The 15,987-nt window shown below is 34.0% G+C and overlaps 2 protein-coding genes across 2 annotated transcripts; both read right to left on the bottom strand.

Annotated features, from left to right (window-relative positions):
* Window positions 1-237: 237 nt before the first annotated feature.
* On the bottom strand, window positions 238-6,420 carry LOC110457102. Its single transcript, XM_021508201.1, has 3 exons — window positions 6,344-6,420; window positions 5,516-5,544; window positions 238-860 (listed from the first exon to the last, which is right to left on the bottom strand). The coding sequence occupies exons 1-3, from the start codon at window positions 6,384-6,386 to the stop codon at window positions 414-416; spliced, it is 519 nt and encodes a 172-aa protein (XP_021363876.1). The 5' UTR covers window positions 6,387-6,420; the 3' UTR covers window positions 238-413.
* Window positions 6,421-9,591: 3,171 nt separating this feature from the next.
* Window positions 9,592-15,733, bottom strand: LOC110457101. The gene is made up of 3 exons (XM_021508200.1): window positions 15,654-15,733; window positions 14,885-14,913; window positions 9,592-10,539 (listed from the first exon to the last, which is right to left on the bottom strand). Exons 1-3 carry the CDS (start codon window positions 15,694-15,696, stop codon window positions 10,057-10,059), a joined length of 555 nt encoding a protein of 184 aa, XP_021363875.1. The 5' UTR covers window positions 15,697-15,733; the 3' UTR covers window positions 9,592-10,056.
* Window positions 15,734-15,987: the final 254 nt, after the last annotated feature.

Here is a 15,987-nt window from a genome sequence, read left to right as displayed (position 1 = left end):
TTACCTTATTTGCTCTTCATTTTCCTAAAAGGTTATAATACCCATTCCAATTTTGGAAATCCTAAACGGGAATCCTGAACATTACGTAATGGCATAACATAACATGACACATGTTACTTGCTATAATAGCCAATGTTATTGTAAACTGTTTATTGGAAACTTATATACAAAATTTGAAAATAGTCCTTCAGTACGATGTACTTTCTGATAAATGTCAAAATACAAGATTGCCGTCTGTCAGCATTTTTCTTTATTTGATCAGTATCAAAAGTAAACATGCACAACTAAAGGCCAAGCTGAATCTACATAATGAATTTGACTTATTGAGAAATAGCGGACAGTCGAACAGACGGACAGCGGAAGGAGTGTGATTCGAATAGCCCATCATCTGATATTTGTGGGCTAAAAACGTTTCATTTAGATAATTTCCAATTAGGTCTCGGTTTCGGTATTTGATCAGTGCTGTGTGTACGAGTTTTAGTGTTTTCGTTAACAGAAATGTGCTTCTCCTTTGTATGTACAGTTTGTAAATTTGAGTTATCGACCTGCATTTCACTAGCCGTAAAATGGTTTGTTGCCGCGTCTGAAGCGTTGACTGTGTCCGCGTGGAGTATGGTTATACTATTTGACGTGGGTTTTCTTTGCAATTCCGATTGAAGATACTCGAAGTCTGTTCTTAATGCAGTTAAATCATTCTCTAATTTTTCTTTGACATCTCCGAGTTCTTTCTTAAGACTGCCTACTTGTTCGTCTTTGTTTGTAACGTTAACTTCCAGTTGTTGTATTTTTGAAGTCAGATCTGCAATGTGATGCTCCAGATTTTCTATGTGTTGTTTAATGGCAGTATCCCTTTCTGAAATCTGAACAAATTGATGAGAATATAAATTAAGATAGACTGAACTTAAGGAGGCTATATTTATGCTTAACACTTGCATCACAACAAACAAACAATAATGTACCACATTTATAAATGTATAAAAAACATTACATAAACAAATGCATGCCTTAAGATGATGTCACAGAAAACACGAGTCATACATCCATACATAATTCAAGTATGCATACCTGAGATGGACGAGTGCGATAAAATTATAACATATTCGTGGTTCGGTGTATGCATTCTACAAAAGGTATTTACATACATATTTCATTTCTGAAAAAAACTTAACCCAACTTTAGTTTAGATAATAGACCACAAACCTCAATTTTATTATTCCCACAATCTTTTAGGTTCCCTCACTCCCAATTATTTGATAAATCTACTAGCAATAATTAAATTTATATGGTTACGCACTAGTTTCATTGCTCAATCTTCTTATTATGACGTCAATTAACACGGACTTGCGACGTCCTCTTCCGTTGTGACGTCATAGTTCATGATAATTGTTTAGCCCGATCGGACAGAGGCATAATGTATTCACAAGAAAAAATATGTATTTTTATACATAACAGCATACAGCATAATGTGCCAAATAATATCCAAAGTATGTTGGTGTACAAAAACCGGAAATATGCCTATCACTTCCGTAAAGATGCGAAACAACTAAAAATGTACATAACATGCTAAACTTTTATGTCTGTGAGATTGCATAACTTTTTTATTTTGCAACATCTAGCTTTATAGTTGGGCTCATCATGAGTAGCAGACCATATTGATGAAAATTTAATCAGTTGCGATAATAAATTGGTGCGACGTATTGTTAAATTATCAAACATGACTATAGGTCATAAGGTTGTTGGATTTTATTTGGAAATAGACGTTGCTACAATTTGACATTTATATGACAAATTTACCGGTTCTCAAATTTTCTGAAACTTTCACTATCGTATCTCAACATAATGCACCAAATAATATTAAAAGATTTTCGGTGTACAAGAACCGGAAATTGGTGTTTTACTTCCGTAAATCAATTGATGTAGCAAAAACGTGTATGAAAATATCAACATTTTTAGAGTTTAAGATTTTATAACTTTTTTATTATGCAATGTTTTGTTACATATTTGAGTTCATAATTTGCAGCAGATCCTATTTTAAATAATATAATATTATTTGGTAGGGAAAACATTGTTTTGATAGTTTTTTGGACAAAAAAGTGAACCCTGTCGTACACCTTTGGAAGGCGGCACTAAATAGTTCATAGCACAGGCCCTGGGGACCTTTTTAATTTTTAAAAAATATCTCATGGGTCGTGTCTTAGGGAGCTACAAATATAACCCAGTAATGGTTAAATTGCTTTGTGGGCAAAATTCTTTTGTTCCTGTAACAGGTCCTTTGAACACCAATAGCCCAACACAATGGCGGTCACGGTCAATTGAAAATTGAATGATTGGCAGCAAATCTTAGGTAGGGCAACCTTTTGTAATTTCAGATAGACTTGCGAAACAATACATGATTGAGCAATCATTTTAAACACCAGTAAAACGATTCATTTCAATAAACCCAATGTTTTTAAGAAGTCGAACATATTCAATTTTTAAAGGTCTGTGTGAAGAGAAAGCCTAAGTAGATGTTCCTATATTGTTTATTTCAAACTCATTGTACCATCAATATCGGGTGTCATATAAGGAAAGTTTAGAATGTGATTCAGTAATGGAGGTTCACTTGATTTGACAATACTGCATTATTCAGTAATGCAGAAGTGCCACCTAGTCTGACAAGTGGTAAACATTCAATTTTAAGGACTTTTGTATGTTCCAAACTCAAAACATCAAAATATCTAGTTTGATTGATAACCGTTAGTTAGACTTATTTGCCCATGTTGCACTATTTTGGACACTTCACATTTATTGTAATATAAACAAAATATTTTAAGGAAGAGGAAACAAAAGACAATGCACAACAGGAATAAGTCCAGTTTCTCTGAAAAGGTAAGCATCTTCTGCTTCATCGGCAATGGGCGACATCAAAATATAGGTCAAACACATTAAATGTAACATTTTGGCGTAGTGAAACTTTAACAACATGGGGCAAACTAAGAAGCATTGAAAATAAAAGATACACAATGGACTATAATCCTCCATGATTCAGCATGACTAGCTATGATTTATAACCATGACGTTAAGTCATGCTTTCACTTTCAGAATTTAGGTAAGATGATCTTTAAAAAGAATTAGAATTTTCCAGCTTTATATCTTGTCTGGGGATTTCGGATTTCCGTCCTGAAAACATGCAGGCTTTACTATTATGACCAAGTTGTGCTTTCACTTTAGGATTCAACGATTTTTAAAAGAGTTATCACCCTTTTTTCAGTATTTCTATCTTGTCCGGAAATCTGCTTGTTCGGTTTTTAATCATTTCAAAATTCGACCGGGCTTATTGTGAATATATGTATTTTGTACATTCCAAAATAAAACTATGACAAAGAGATTTTCACAGAGCTAATGACCTTTTCTGTAACGATAGACCCTCGCACATCTATCACCAGGCATAAAATAAAGTGCAGGTTTATCGATTAGTCGATTTGATTCAACCTACTGCACAACAAGTGTACACACACGTATAGCGTAGCCTAATGGACAGATTGTAGTTGTCAACCCGTGCATATTTTGCATATTTGTATATATACATGTTTGTTTTACTGGTCATTTGTCTGATGAAAGTGATAGCGTACATATCATGCTAGTAATCACAATTTCACATCTACACTCCAAACAATTAACTGATTTTGGTACATAAACCTTTTTAAATCCATATTTATCAATCTGAAAAAAGGTTTGGAAACGAATGGGAGCATATTTCATGACTGAAACAGCTATTTTTTAGGGTCCAACTAAAGTTATACATGAGTCACATTCCTAATTTATACAAAAATCTTATTCTCATCTCCCCTTGTTGTCCCATACGAAATTCTGGTTGAATTAATATTGAAAAAATAATGTACAATACACTTTCTATAAGCGCGTCACTCCAAACTTTTAGTACTTTATTATTTAGCAAAAAGATAAGAGGGTACGGGGAAAGAAGTTCCGAAAGTGGGCATATCCAGTGAAACATCTTAACAAGATTTATACGCAAGAAAGATGGATACCTAGAGATATTTGTATGTGTACAAATTTGATTGAACCCGACCTGTATCATGCTTATCCTGTCAATTCAACGAAAAATGCAAAAATGTTATTGTTAACATTTTATGACAAATAATGAGTAAACATGTTATTTGCAAGAAAATGACATCACACATGGGCAATTCCTCTATGCCGTCGGAAAGGGTATTGAAAGTGCCATTTAACAACAGAAGACGATTTTTGTTATGTTCTGTGTATTTCGAAATATAATGCATGAAAGGCACATGTTGTCATGGGCATCTTGAAAATCAATGCTCGGGGCGCTGCGCAGTCACAAATTGGTTCTATTTGAGGAATTAACATTGTTTTGATGTGTATTTTATGCCAAATAATTATTTTATTCTAAGAAATATTAAATCTGTCGTGGGCCGCAATGCAACACCTCGTTTGTCGGAAACACGCTTTGAAAAAAACAAATCTAAAATACTTTCATTTATAGTGGTGTAGTTTATAAATATATATGTAAATATATGAAGGTGTTGTGCAGAATGAATCTGCTATCCTTGTGTATCTCAAACATGCCCTTTATTTTGTAAGAGTATGCCATTTAAACTATGCAGTGCTAATATAATTTGACATGCATATATGTAAATGGAGACCACGGGGACATTAACGTTAATTTTGAGAAATATCCATCCTGCGCTAACAAGAAGTTACATCGTGCTGTTTTCTTTACTTGCTAAAACCCACAAATTTTCTGTTCAGAAAATGATGAGGCGACAGAAGAGGGAGTAGTTATTTTGGAATATATTTGTTACAGACACTACGTTATTTACTTGACAACATAATTGTTACCATTTGTGAAATTTCTCCGTAACTAATAATAACATGAAACATCAAAATCGTGCTGAGTAGCGCATTTACAAATTTTGTTGACATTGTTGTCAAGTATGACTGCATTAGAACATGGCGCCAAAATGTACACTATTGATTCCCCAACTGTATTGATGCAGTGATTTTCATTATTGCAGGTAGTTTAAAAATGTTATAAAAAGGCAACTCGATTGTTTACCCACTTTACCATATATATTTCACTTGTAGGGCAGACTAAGTATATGTTTTCATTCGTACGTTACACTCGTGAAAATTATCGTAATGCTGCCATACTCGTGAAATATATATATACAGTGTATATATATATATATATATATATATATATATATAGGTTCTTCAACGGGAAGCCACTTAATATCCTCTATAAACTATCCAAACCTCCTACTAACCCTCCCACACACACACATTTATATTCATACATGCATATATAAACAAACACATTTCAAACATACATAAAATCATCTGCACCCGGTGTTACACGAACTGAATAAGAAGCTGATAATTGCAACAACGTTCCTCAAAATATGGAGTCCATATCATTTGTACATAAATCGCACATTGGTTTATAAATAAAATGTGAATTTAAATGAAAATAAATATGTGTATATAAACTTACCCGAATTGATTCAGCTGCATTGTCATCATCTAAACAAAGAAGATATAGGTACTAATAAAAAGTAGATAGTTTGACTCTTTCCTCCGATAAGCGATTGAGAAACGTAAATGTTGATGCATAGTTAGAATAGTAGAAAGACGCCAACATATTATTACTCAACAATGTACAGATATTCGATTGTATCGATGTTGCTACAAATGTGTACGGGCATTAAACCTGTGAATCAAGTTATTGATATACTGTCAATGACGCTAATTAGATCAACAATATAATTCAATATATATAAAAGAGAAATCGATAGATTTTAAACCTCAAGCCAGAGCAGAGTTATTGATCAGCTTTAATCGTTCGCTTTTGTCAATGTTTTCCATTGAAATGTAAATTAGAAGGACATCAGTCGGAGAGCCCTGTTCGGTTTAAAAGGACAGTTTATAACATTATATATATTAGGTTATTACTTACAATGTAAGCACGAAATCAATTACAACATAATTTACCAATACCATTTTGCCTTAATATAGATTCGATTTAGGGACGAAAAATTCACGATGAATATTAATATCAGTGTGTTTATTGAGATTTGTAACAATAACATAACGATTTGCAGCATTCCCACGTGATATTTTTCATTTTATTGATATACCTGCAATATTAGAATAGTCCAACACCTTTCATTTATGTGTGTTTGTTAGTGTATTGACAACGGAGGTCTAAGTTAAACATGTACCAGTATATTTGTCAGAGAACATAACATTGTGTTATATCTTTACATGATAAATATTCATTGGTACATCTACAAAAAGGCATTTGTTGTGATACTTTACGTACCTGAATGTTGGACCGTGGCGCCTGCTGATGTACAGACTCCCATGTCTCACTGTTAGTATACATCAGCCATTTGTAAACAGTATCACTAGGATGTGACGTAACTGTCTGTACTTAGAACTGGTGAATCCGTTTTCTTTATACATGTATGAACTATGACACACTTTTTTCTATACTACCCTCTATATCTTTAATATTGCATAATACAAAATAATACAAATGATGCACATTTTTACTTTCTAGAATCTACAATTTTTGAACAGATGATAAATATTCAGACATTGAATACTTATATGACTTACCTGTTTCGCCAATCAAAATAAAGGGCCTATTTGTATTGTGTGATACATATAATTACGTTATAATAGCAAAATTAACAAGATGGCTGACATTGGCAGCTGTATGACAGCTGCGATAAAGAAGAAGAGAAAAGAAAAAGAAAAAAGAAGAGGTATAAGGGAAAAAGAAAAAAGCTGAATCCACTTCTACAATTGAAAATTAAAACATTGAAAATACTCTTGAAACGTTACTATCAAAATACCGATTTGTCTCTCACATACGAGACGTTTAACGACACCAGCAGGACGTCCTTTAAAACAGACACTTCCTGATGATATTATCCAGTTTGTCATGTGAGAGGTATGAAGTTCTTTCATAATTGTTTAAGGTAGCATACGCTTGTTCGCTATGGTGCACGTTGAATCAATGAATTAATTAACTGAGAAATATGACAACGTTTTAAACACGTGTTAGATGACATTTCTTTTCATTCATAATAACCTTCTTTTTTCCTTTTTCTTTAGAGAGTAAGACCAACTTTTGTAACTTATGTACGATATATTTAAATGACAATGAATAAATCGATGAAAGATCGGAAAAAGCTTTTCTTTTTATTTAAGAGCTTCGTTTATTTTAAAATAGGACATTACATTTAACATTACTGTGATGTATCTTAAACTCATGTTTCATGACCCAAGATTAACTTAGAACTAATATAAAAAAAGCCAAACGTTGGTACCCAAGTTGGTTTATTTAGTGCATTATCTCAACACAAAATGTAACTGGAATCAATTGTCAATGTATCAGTAATTTTAAACAAAATGTATCCCTCTGTGTGGGGTATACACAAACTGAACTCATCTGTGTGGGATATACACAAAATACACCCCTCTGTGTGGGGTATAAAACACTTGCACCCCTCTGTGTGGGGTATACACAAAATGTACCTCTCTGTATGGGGTATACACAAAATGTACCCCTCTGTGTGGGGTATACACAAAATGTTACCCTCTGTATGGGGTATACACAAAATGTACCCCTCTGTGTGGGGTATACACAAAATGTACCCCTATGTGTGGGGTATACACAAAATGTACACCTCTGTGTGGGGTATACACACACTGTATTCATCCGTGTCGGGTTTACACAAAATACACCCCTTTGTGTGGGGTATACAAAATGTGTACCCCTCCGTGTGGGGTATACACAAAATGTACCCCTCTGTGTGGGGTATGCACAAAATGTACTCCTCTGTGTGGGGTATACACACAATATACCCCTCTGGTGGGGTATACACAAAATGTACCCCTATGTGTGGGGTATATACACAATATACCCCTCTGGTGGGGTATACACAAAATGTACCCCTATGTGTGAGGAATACACAAAATGTACCCCTCTGTGTGGGGGTTACATAAAATATACCCTGAATTTATGATTTACATTATCATAGGCCTGCATCCTTCGTTTTCCACCATTTGGTTAAAGTTTGATGAATCAATATTTGTTATGCAAACAACTAACATATTTAGAAAATCAAGAACCTATTTATTAAGTGAGAGTGTAAGAAAGAATAATAAGGCTTATCCATTTGTCAACAAATATGGACTCGCCTTATCCCATTGTAAATCAATACATAAATACATATCCTTATGTCTGAATAAATGTTTTTATGCTTCAAAAAGGGAGGTGACATTGAACTAGTTAGCATTAGGAGTATTTTTGTATCTGTGTAATAACGCTTCATAAAAATTATAATGATGACTTTAAGCATATCTCCCTTTACATATCATTGAGGCATTACAGAAGTAATCTGGGTTTAGACAAATGACAGCAGGCACTTCATTGGTTTTGACATTGTCAAACTGGTACATTGGGAAGACTCACGGTAGTAATTAACTTGCACTAACTGAACTTGCCAATATTGTGATAGGTTATCATAAGCACCCCAGAAATACTCCTGTCAAAATACTATTAAAACTAAAATCAGGGGTTGTGGTATGTTGACAACAAAGCATGCAGTACAAGTGTGCAAGTACATTCAAAGATAAAAACAATTCGTCTTGTAGAAACGAGTGATTAGGTAATCGAACATTGCAAAATTATGCAAATATCTACTCGTCTTCACATTGACGTGCATGTTACATTTTGTAAATTGAAAGCATTGCAGTGCTCATAATTTTTCCCTTTATCTTAATATTACCTCAATTGTATGTCATTGTTGGGGTTTGAAGGGGACGTAACTGTGATCGTCTTAGTCTCAAAAGCACTCCATATTATCTCATACTTCTCGCATGTGAAATTCGTTTTTAAAGTCTATTTTGGAGACAACTTTCGGGGTGGTTTAATCAATCAGTATTTTGATATTTCTCCTTTTTCAAATATAGTGTAAAATACTGGATTTTTTGATTCTATTCATATACTTGCTGGAAATATCGACAAAATTGCATACGTGATACTGTATCATTCCGATTGTCGATATTGCCCGCCCGTGTAAAAATCTATCAATATCAGCCCGCTACCGGATATATCAGCCCGCATCCGGGTCTTCAACACAGTCCGGTCCGGTGACCACTTCAAATTCTAGAGGTTTGTTGTTGTTGTCGTCTGCACCTCTCGTCTACAATAGGAGCTCATGGAGAGGCAGTGCTCGAGTCGTTACCTCAACTAATACATGATTTAGATGAACTTATCGACAACGAAAATGACCAAAGGTTGGAAGAGGCAAGGTTTGTTAACATCGAAAGGGAAGACACCGTTGGTTTTGTCGATATCATGGTCAGAATGACATACAGCTCTTCGGGACATGGTTCGGAAGTGTATTGTTTAAATGTGTTTTTCATTAGTAAAATGTATATGATAAAAATGTTATAACAAGCTTGTTTTCATATCAGACCCTATATAAGCCCTCAACCTATATAAGGCCCGCGGGCCTTCGGCCCTTGGGCCTGAAATAGGTAGTTTGGGCCAATCTGGGGTCTGATATGAAAACAGGCATGTAATAACCTATAAATATATAATGTTACTGCACTCCTAGTCAGAAAAGCTACAATGTTTGTCTCTTAAATAAACATTTGTGATTTAGCATCAAAGTAACTAAAAATAAGTATATGTAATCGTAACTGCTTGTTTTGAAATACAAAAAATAAGGTATTGTTTCGATAAATATGCTTTTAACTACACTATAGAACGCGATATTTAAAAAAAACAAGATAGGTAATCATAGGTCCTAAATGAAATAATCAACGAGTTCATGTACCCACAAAATGGTGTTTTGTCCGGAAAGCACGATATTGGGTCCCAGGAAATCATAGTATTACAAAACAGCGACAATGTGTTTCTTGGAATATTTATGGTCGTCCCTGCACTTCATGCCAACATGGAAATATGGAAATGCAAAATATACCCCTAATTCAGTATGTTAAATAAACGATTCATTATAATTTCCAATCGGGTCTCGGCTTTGGTATTTGATCAGTGCTGTCTGTACGAGTTTCAGTGTTTTCGTTGACGGAAATGTGCTCTTCCGTTGAATTGACAGTTTGCGAGTTGTCGACCAGCATTTCACTAGACGTATAAGTAGTCAATGTCTTTGCATGAGTTGCCGTGTCTGAAGCGTGGACTGTATCAACGTGTTGTATGTTATATGTACTCGTGGGTCTTCTTTCCAATTCCGATTGAAGTGCAGCTAATTTACGTGTTTTATTCTCTGACTCAGCTTTAAGATCCACGACTTTCTTTTCAAGTTCCTCAATTTGCTTTTTTTCACACGCTCTTTGCTCTTCACCATGTAACATTCGCTCTTTAACACGTGTCACTTCGGCTTCGAGTTGTTGAATTCTCTCTTTTAGACATTCAATCTGATGCTGTTGCTCGTTTGTGTTTTGTTCACTAGCAGGATTCCTTTCTAAATGTGAAACCTAAACAAAACAATATGATTAAGAGAGACTGAAATCATGAAGTCTAAATATATTATTTACTCGTACATTAAAGAGATAAACAATGATGTACCACCCCATTACCTATACACATAATAGTACACGTTGTTATATGACGTAATCGTGATCGATAACACTTACATACGCACATACACAAGTTTGGCAGGTAAAAAAAGAAAAAAAAGGGAAATGTGATAACAATATGCTTATGCGTCCTACAAATGGTATATAAGCGCATATTATGTTTTCTGTAAAACTTTTCCTATGTTGTCCCGAAATTGTGTTCCTGAGTGATAATACGAATCTCAGGTACTACATCACGAACATCAAAGTTATATGATACTCACGTATGAATTAGATAAACAGAATTATCACAGTTAAAATTGCAGTCAAAATTTAAAAATGGCCGCCAACCGATGTCCGGTAAATCAAAAACATACATAGGTTTGCTTCTAGATGTCCGTTTTATATGTTTTGGGGGTCTAAAGATATGCTTTTATGGTCCTGAATTTCATTTATTAGCATAATAACTTGCCAAGTGTAAGCGTTAGAATGAAAATGGTTTATTATTGTTTTGCTCCCAAAGAAAAACCACGATAACCGCCAGCTTTCTATAAAGGAAAAGACATGGCTGCAACAGCCAGTATCACATGAGGACGGGCGGCCTAGGCAGTTAGAACTTGATAAAAATAATATCTTTCACATTGTGATAGACATCAAAAGTTACATCTTCTCATAGTTAAAATATCACGTTTAATAAATTCGGATAATGATGAAGAATAAGTAATTCTGATAGATTTTCGCTTCATGCACAACGGTATGATTTAATCTACACAATTGAAGCAAATCTAATGAAACAATACCAGAAAACGGTAGGACAAGCAGCCATGTTTTCAAACGTGACGTCATTAGAATATGACGCCAAAGATTACGCTGTTACATCCCCGACTGCTTTGATGATGTAATTTTCGTTGATGTAGGTAGTTTTAAATGTAATAATTGAAAATATAATGTTTTTTCCCATTGAATACTCTTTATATTTCACTAGTATGGAAGAGTAGCGATATTTTGCACACCGCATTCGTGAAAAATATCGGTATTCTGCCATGCTCGTGCAATATTTTTATATATATAAGGTATTCAATGGGACACCATTAATATATATTATATATTATACAAAACCTATACACACACACACACACACATTCATACATGCATATTTTAGCAAACACATACAGAGGTATATATAACTTAATCTGTTATAAGGAACGACTAATATCTGCACCCATCCACAATATTCCTCACTGTCACTCCTTGCACCCCTGGTATATATAATAGCAATATTGAAGGCACGAGACTAGCTATTTGGTTTGCCTAGGTAAGAAAAACCTGCACAATCGCTAAGATTGATAACTTCCCTTTGAGGATTAAACAGAAGATCCAACTACCTTTAAAGCCAATCAATTTTACCGTAACGCGACCGACATATTCTGTTGCTCATCAAAGGATCCAACTAGTCTTTTCGTCTCATCCGCAAGGTGGAGCCTTCAATTTTGCTATGACATATACAAGGGGTGCAGAACGACAGTGAGTGTAACCCCTGGAGTATCGAGGATGATCTACACCCGATACTAAACGAATTGAATATGAAGCTTACACTTACAACATCGTCACTCGAAATTTTGTGTTCCAGATCATTTGTACATATACGCATATGGATTAGTTTATATACGATGGCCGATAGCAGCTGACACAAAACAACTACAATATAAGAAATATATGTACATGTACGCTTTTTAAAAACTGTACATCTACACAATACAACTACAATATAACACATTTATGTAATGTACACTTTTAAAAACTGTACATGTACCTTACACCTGTAATCAAGAAACCCAGAAATGTCGTTGTGCGAAAAGTAAACTGCAGCAAGGGCAACCAAGCCCTAGTTTACTTTATACAAATATAATGGATCCAAATTAAATTGAAAACTTGATACGGAATGCATCAATATACGCCCAATTATATCGCTACAGACATTTCATCAGCGATCAGACGTACTCAGATGCATGTAGATATTCCACTAGAAATCCACAAGAATATAGTAGACAAATCATAAGTACATGTAAACAAATATCATGTGATTTTTATGTGACATTTTGGAGTAATAGTTGGAGACACAACAAAAACATGTAGTAACTTATTATGTATATAGAATTATAATTTCAACTCAATAACCCACAATATGAAATATGAAGTGCCCCATGTGACATCATAAGTTTGAAGGCTATAGCTTTTGGTATAAACACTGGTTATTTCTCTCAGAACAACCTACATAAAACATGTGTTACAAAAATTATTATATTATATTTGACTTTAGTACTCAACTACTCATAATTCAATGAAACGTTCTACTCCATGACTCCAATCAATTATTAGATAATGCTAACATAGATATGAATATAACGATGGTTCATGTCTGTTACAATCCTTTCCAATTAAAACTTGGACATATGACCAATCAACTGTAAACTGGGGTTTAGGTGAATAAAAATCGTTTCACAACGTTTTGCAAGATAGTCGATACTTTCAGGTTTTCCATTGAGCACAGGCAGATATTCGGAGGAAGATGGAGTTAACAGATTATCTTCAAGAATTTGTAATTAAATGTCATCGTGATTGATTGGTTGTATTACCTATTTTCATTTAGATAATTACTTTGCAGGTTTTAATTGATTTGGTTATAAAACATTGCATGAATTTCATTGTTTTGTACAGGTTTCAGACTTATGTAGCTGTGACAAGGCGATATGACTGGATTTCGCTTTAAAAGATTTTTAGTCCATGCTATTTTAAGGTTATAACAAATGTGGGACACATTTCCCCCAGTAGGGCAGTATATAACCCAGGTATATAATTGATATATATATATTACAACGAGTGTTGTCAACTGTCTGTATACACGTGTGTTGTCCCGTCTGGTAAACAGTGTCTGTGACGTCATCAGTTCGGAATGTATATACCTGTGTTGCTGTGTTCAGTTTCAACATTCTGACTGAATTGTACTTACGACGTAGACCTTGGACCTGCCCATTGTACGAATAAAGCACCCTATATTCCCGCCTCTATATTTCGGCTACTGGGAAAATACTTACTGCCCAGTGGTCATTCTTACAATCCAACTCGTAATTGTTGTATATATCTAGAGGCGTATAGAGACATTGCCGCTAGCATTCGATAACGAACTATCCTAGGAACACCATACTCGGTATATATTGCAGTATTAATGTTATAACTATCGTGTGAATGTTATATTTAGTTATTTTAATTAATATATATATAGCGGTCTGTACTCAGAGGTCTGGTACCTCGGTCGACGCGGAAGTTTTTGTAATTTTCTTTTTATTCAAGTTTTTTCGCAATATATGGTACAATTACAATCAAACATTTCATATCATATATTCTTACCTCACACGACTCATATAATTATACTCTTACTTGCATCAGTTGGTATACTTAATTCACGCCAGTACATGTAATGGTACACATGTACACATATATTGCCTTTATGAGAACAGAGAGAGAGAGAAAAGAAAAGAGAAAAGAAAATAGCAAAGAAAAAAGGAGAAAGTCCACATAAAAAGGAAGAAAAGGGGAATCTGGTTTTTGCACTGCAGCTCAAGAATAAACATTAAAATTTGGGTTTAGGATAAGATTATAAGACACGCTTCTGTATTAGTTGTAAGTTGTTTAGTTTTTATTGTTTGTATTGTAGGTTTCTCAGGGACTGTAAAAGGAACATGATAAATTACACAATTTTTCCGTGTTTTTTGTTTTTATACTGAGCAACAGGTGACAAAGAAAAGATAAGAAAATTAAACACCTGATAATTACCAGTGTCAAACTTTTCTAGTATATCCATGTTCAGGTAATGAGATTAGGTCGTCTTCAAGCATTAACTATTGAAAATATTGTGTACAGTCTACGTAGCAACAATGTATGGTGAACTCTATCGCGTCTTCGGTGATTTATGAACATATTCCCTTTCCTTAATTCACCACCGCATTAGGCACGTGTGAAATATAAAGTTGCATGTACAGTTTTTTAAAAGTGTACATGTACATAGATGATTTATATTGTATTGTGTACATGTACAGTTTTTTAAACGTGTACATGTACATATTTTTTATATTATAGTTATATTGTATACATGTACATAAACGTATTCTGTTGTAGTTGTTTTGTGCCGGCTGATATCGGCCATCGTATTTATAAGTTTAATGTGAATTGAAATGATAATAAAAAAGAGTGTCTATACACTTACCCGGGTTAGCTCAACTGCATTGTCATTATCTAAAACAAAAGAAGATAACAGAACTTATAGATAGTAGAGGGTTTGACCCTTTTCTCCGATAAGTGATTGAGATTCGTAACAAATCAATTTATCGTCGCTTCATTTTAAAATTATCCGATCGTATCGATCTTGCTATGATAATAAACATGTGAATCATGTTATGATACAGTGTATATTGTATTGTATTTAAGGTAGTTATGTGTCATTTTACACCTATATGTCATAAATAAAATAAATCAACAATATAATTCACTATACAAATAGGAAAATCGATAGATTTTACACCTCAGGTGAGAGTTGTGTAAATAAATCGACTTTCAATAGATATCAAAATATACATGTACATGTTGAGTTTTAAGGGACACCTGTAGAAGAACTATTAATAGCTACACCAATTTCAATGTAACCTACTGGTTTTTCTTAATATAGCATCGATTCAGTGACGAAATAGTACACTTGATACTGAATTCGTATTTTATTGGTTATATTAAGATTTTAAAGAATAATCATCAGTTGTGTTATATTTTCTTTTTTATTTGTGTTATGTCATTATGTAAATGTTTAAAACAATCAATGTTCGCGTGGTCCGATCACTTTCAGACACATTTTTATATGATGTTTATGTGTATGTGTATTGACAACGGGGGTCTAATCTAAACATTACCGATATATTGTTCAGAGAATATAACAGTGCTTTATATGTATACAACACACGCATTTGTTGTAATTCGTCACTCACCTGCATGCTGTACAGTGGGGACTTGTGATATACACCCTCCCATTTCTCGCTGTTAGTATACACCAGCCATTTGTAAACAGTATAGTTGGGATGTGACGTAACTGTCTATACTTATAATTAGTAAATCTGTGTTATTTATACGTGTATGCACTGTGACACACAGGTTTCTATACCACCCTCTATATCTATAATATTGCATCATAACAAATGTAATACAAATGATGCACATTGTGTATTCATGATAATTACGGTTTATCGGGAAACATAACGTCTAGTCATTATAGTTATATAAGAAACTTTCAAACTGTTATTTCAAAGTATTTTTAGTATTTAC

Source organism: Mizuhopecten yessoensis, unplaced genomic scaffold (assembly GCF_002113885.1).
Source record: "Mizuhopecten yessoensis strain PY_sf001 unplaced genomic scaffold, ASM211388v2 scaffold9023, whole genome shotgun sequence".
NCBI classification, from domain to species: Eukaryota; Metazoa; Mollusca; class Bivalvia; order Pectinida; family Pectinidae; genus Mizuhopecten; species Mizuhopecten yessoensis.
This window is presented reverse-complemented; position numbering and strand designations above follow the sequence as displayed.

Coding starts and splice junctions, on each gene's coding strand:
- LOC110457102 (XM_021508201.1), bottom strand. CDS start 6,386: ATGGGAGTCTGTACATCAGCAGGCGCCACGGTCCAACATTCAG. Junction 5,545..6,343: donor CGCCACGGTCCAACATTCAG/GTACGTAAAGTA, acceptor TTCTTTGTTTAG/ATGATGACAATGCAGCTGAA. Junction 861..5,515: donor ATGCAGCTGAATCAATTCGG/GTAAGTTTATAT, acceptor CAATTTGTTCAG/ATTTCAGAAAGGGATACTGC.
- LOC110457101 (XM_021508200.1), bottom strand. CDS start 15,696: ATGGGAGGGTGTATATCACAAGTCCCCACTGTACAGCATGCAG. Junction 14,914..15,653: donor CCCCACTGTACAGCATGCAG/GTGAGTGACGAA, acceptor CTTTTGTTTTAG/ATAATGACAATGCAGTTGAG. Junction 10,540..14,884: donor ATGCAGTTGAGCTAACCCGG/GTAAGTGTATAG, acceptor TGTTTTGTTTAG/GTTTCACATTTAGAAAGGAA.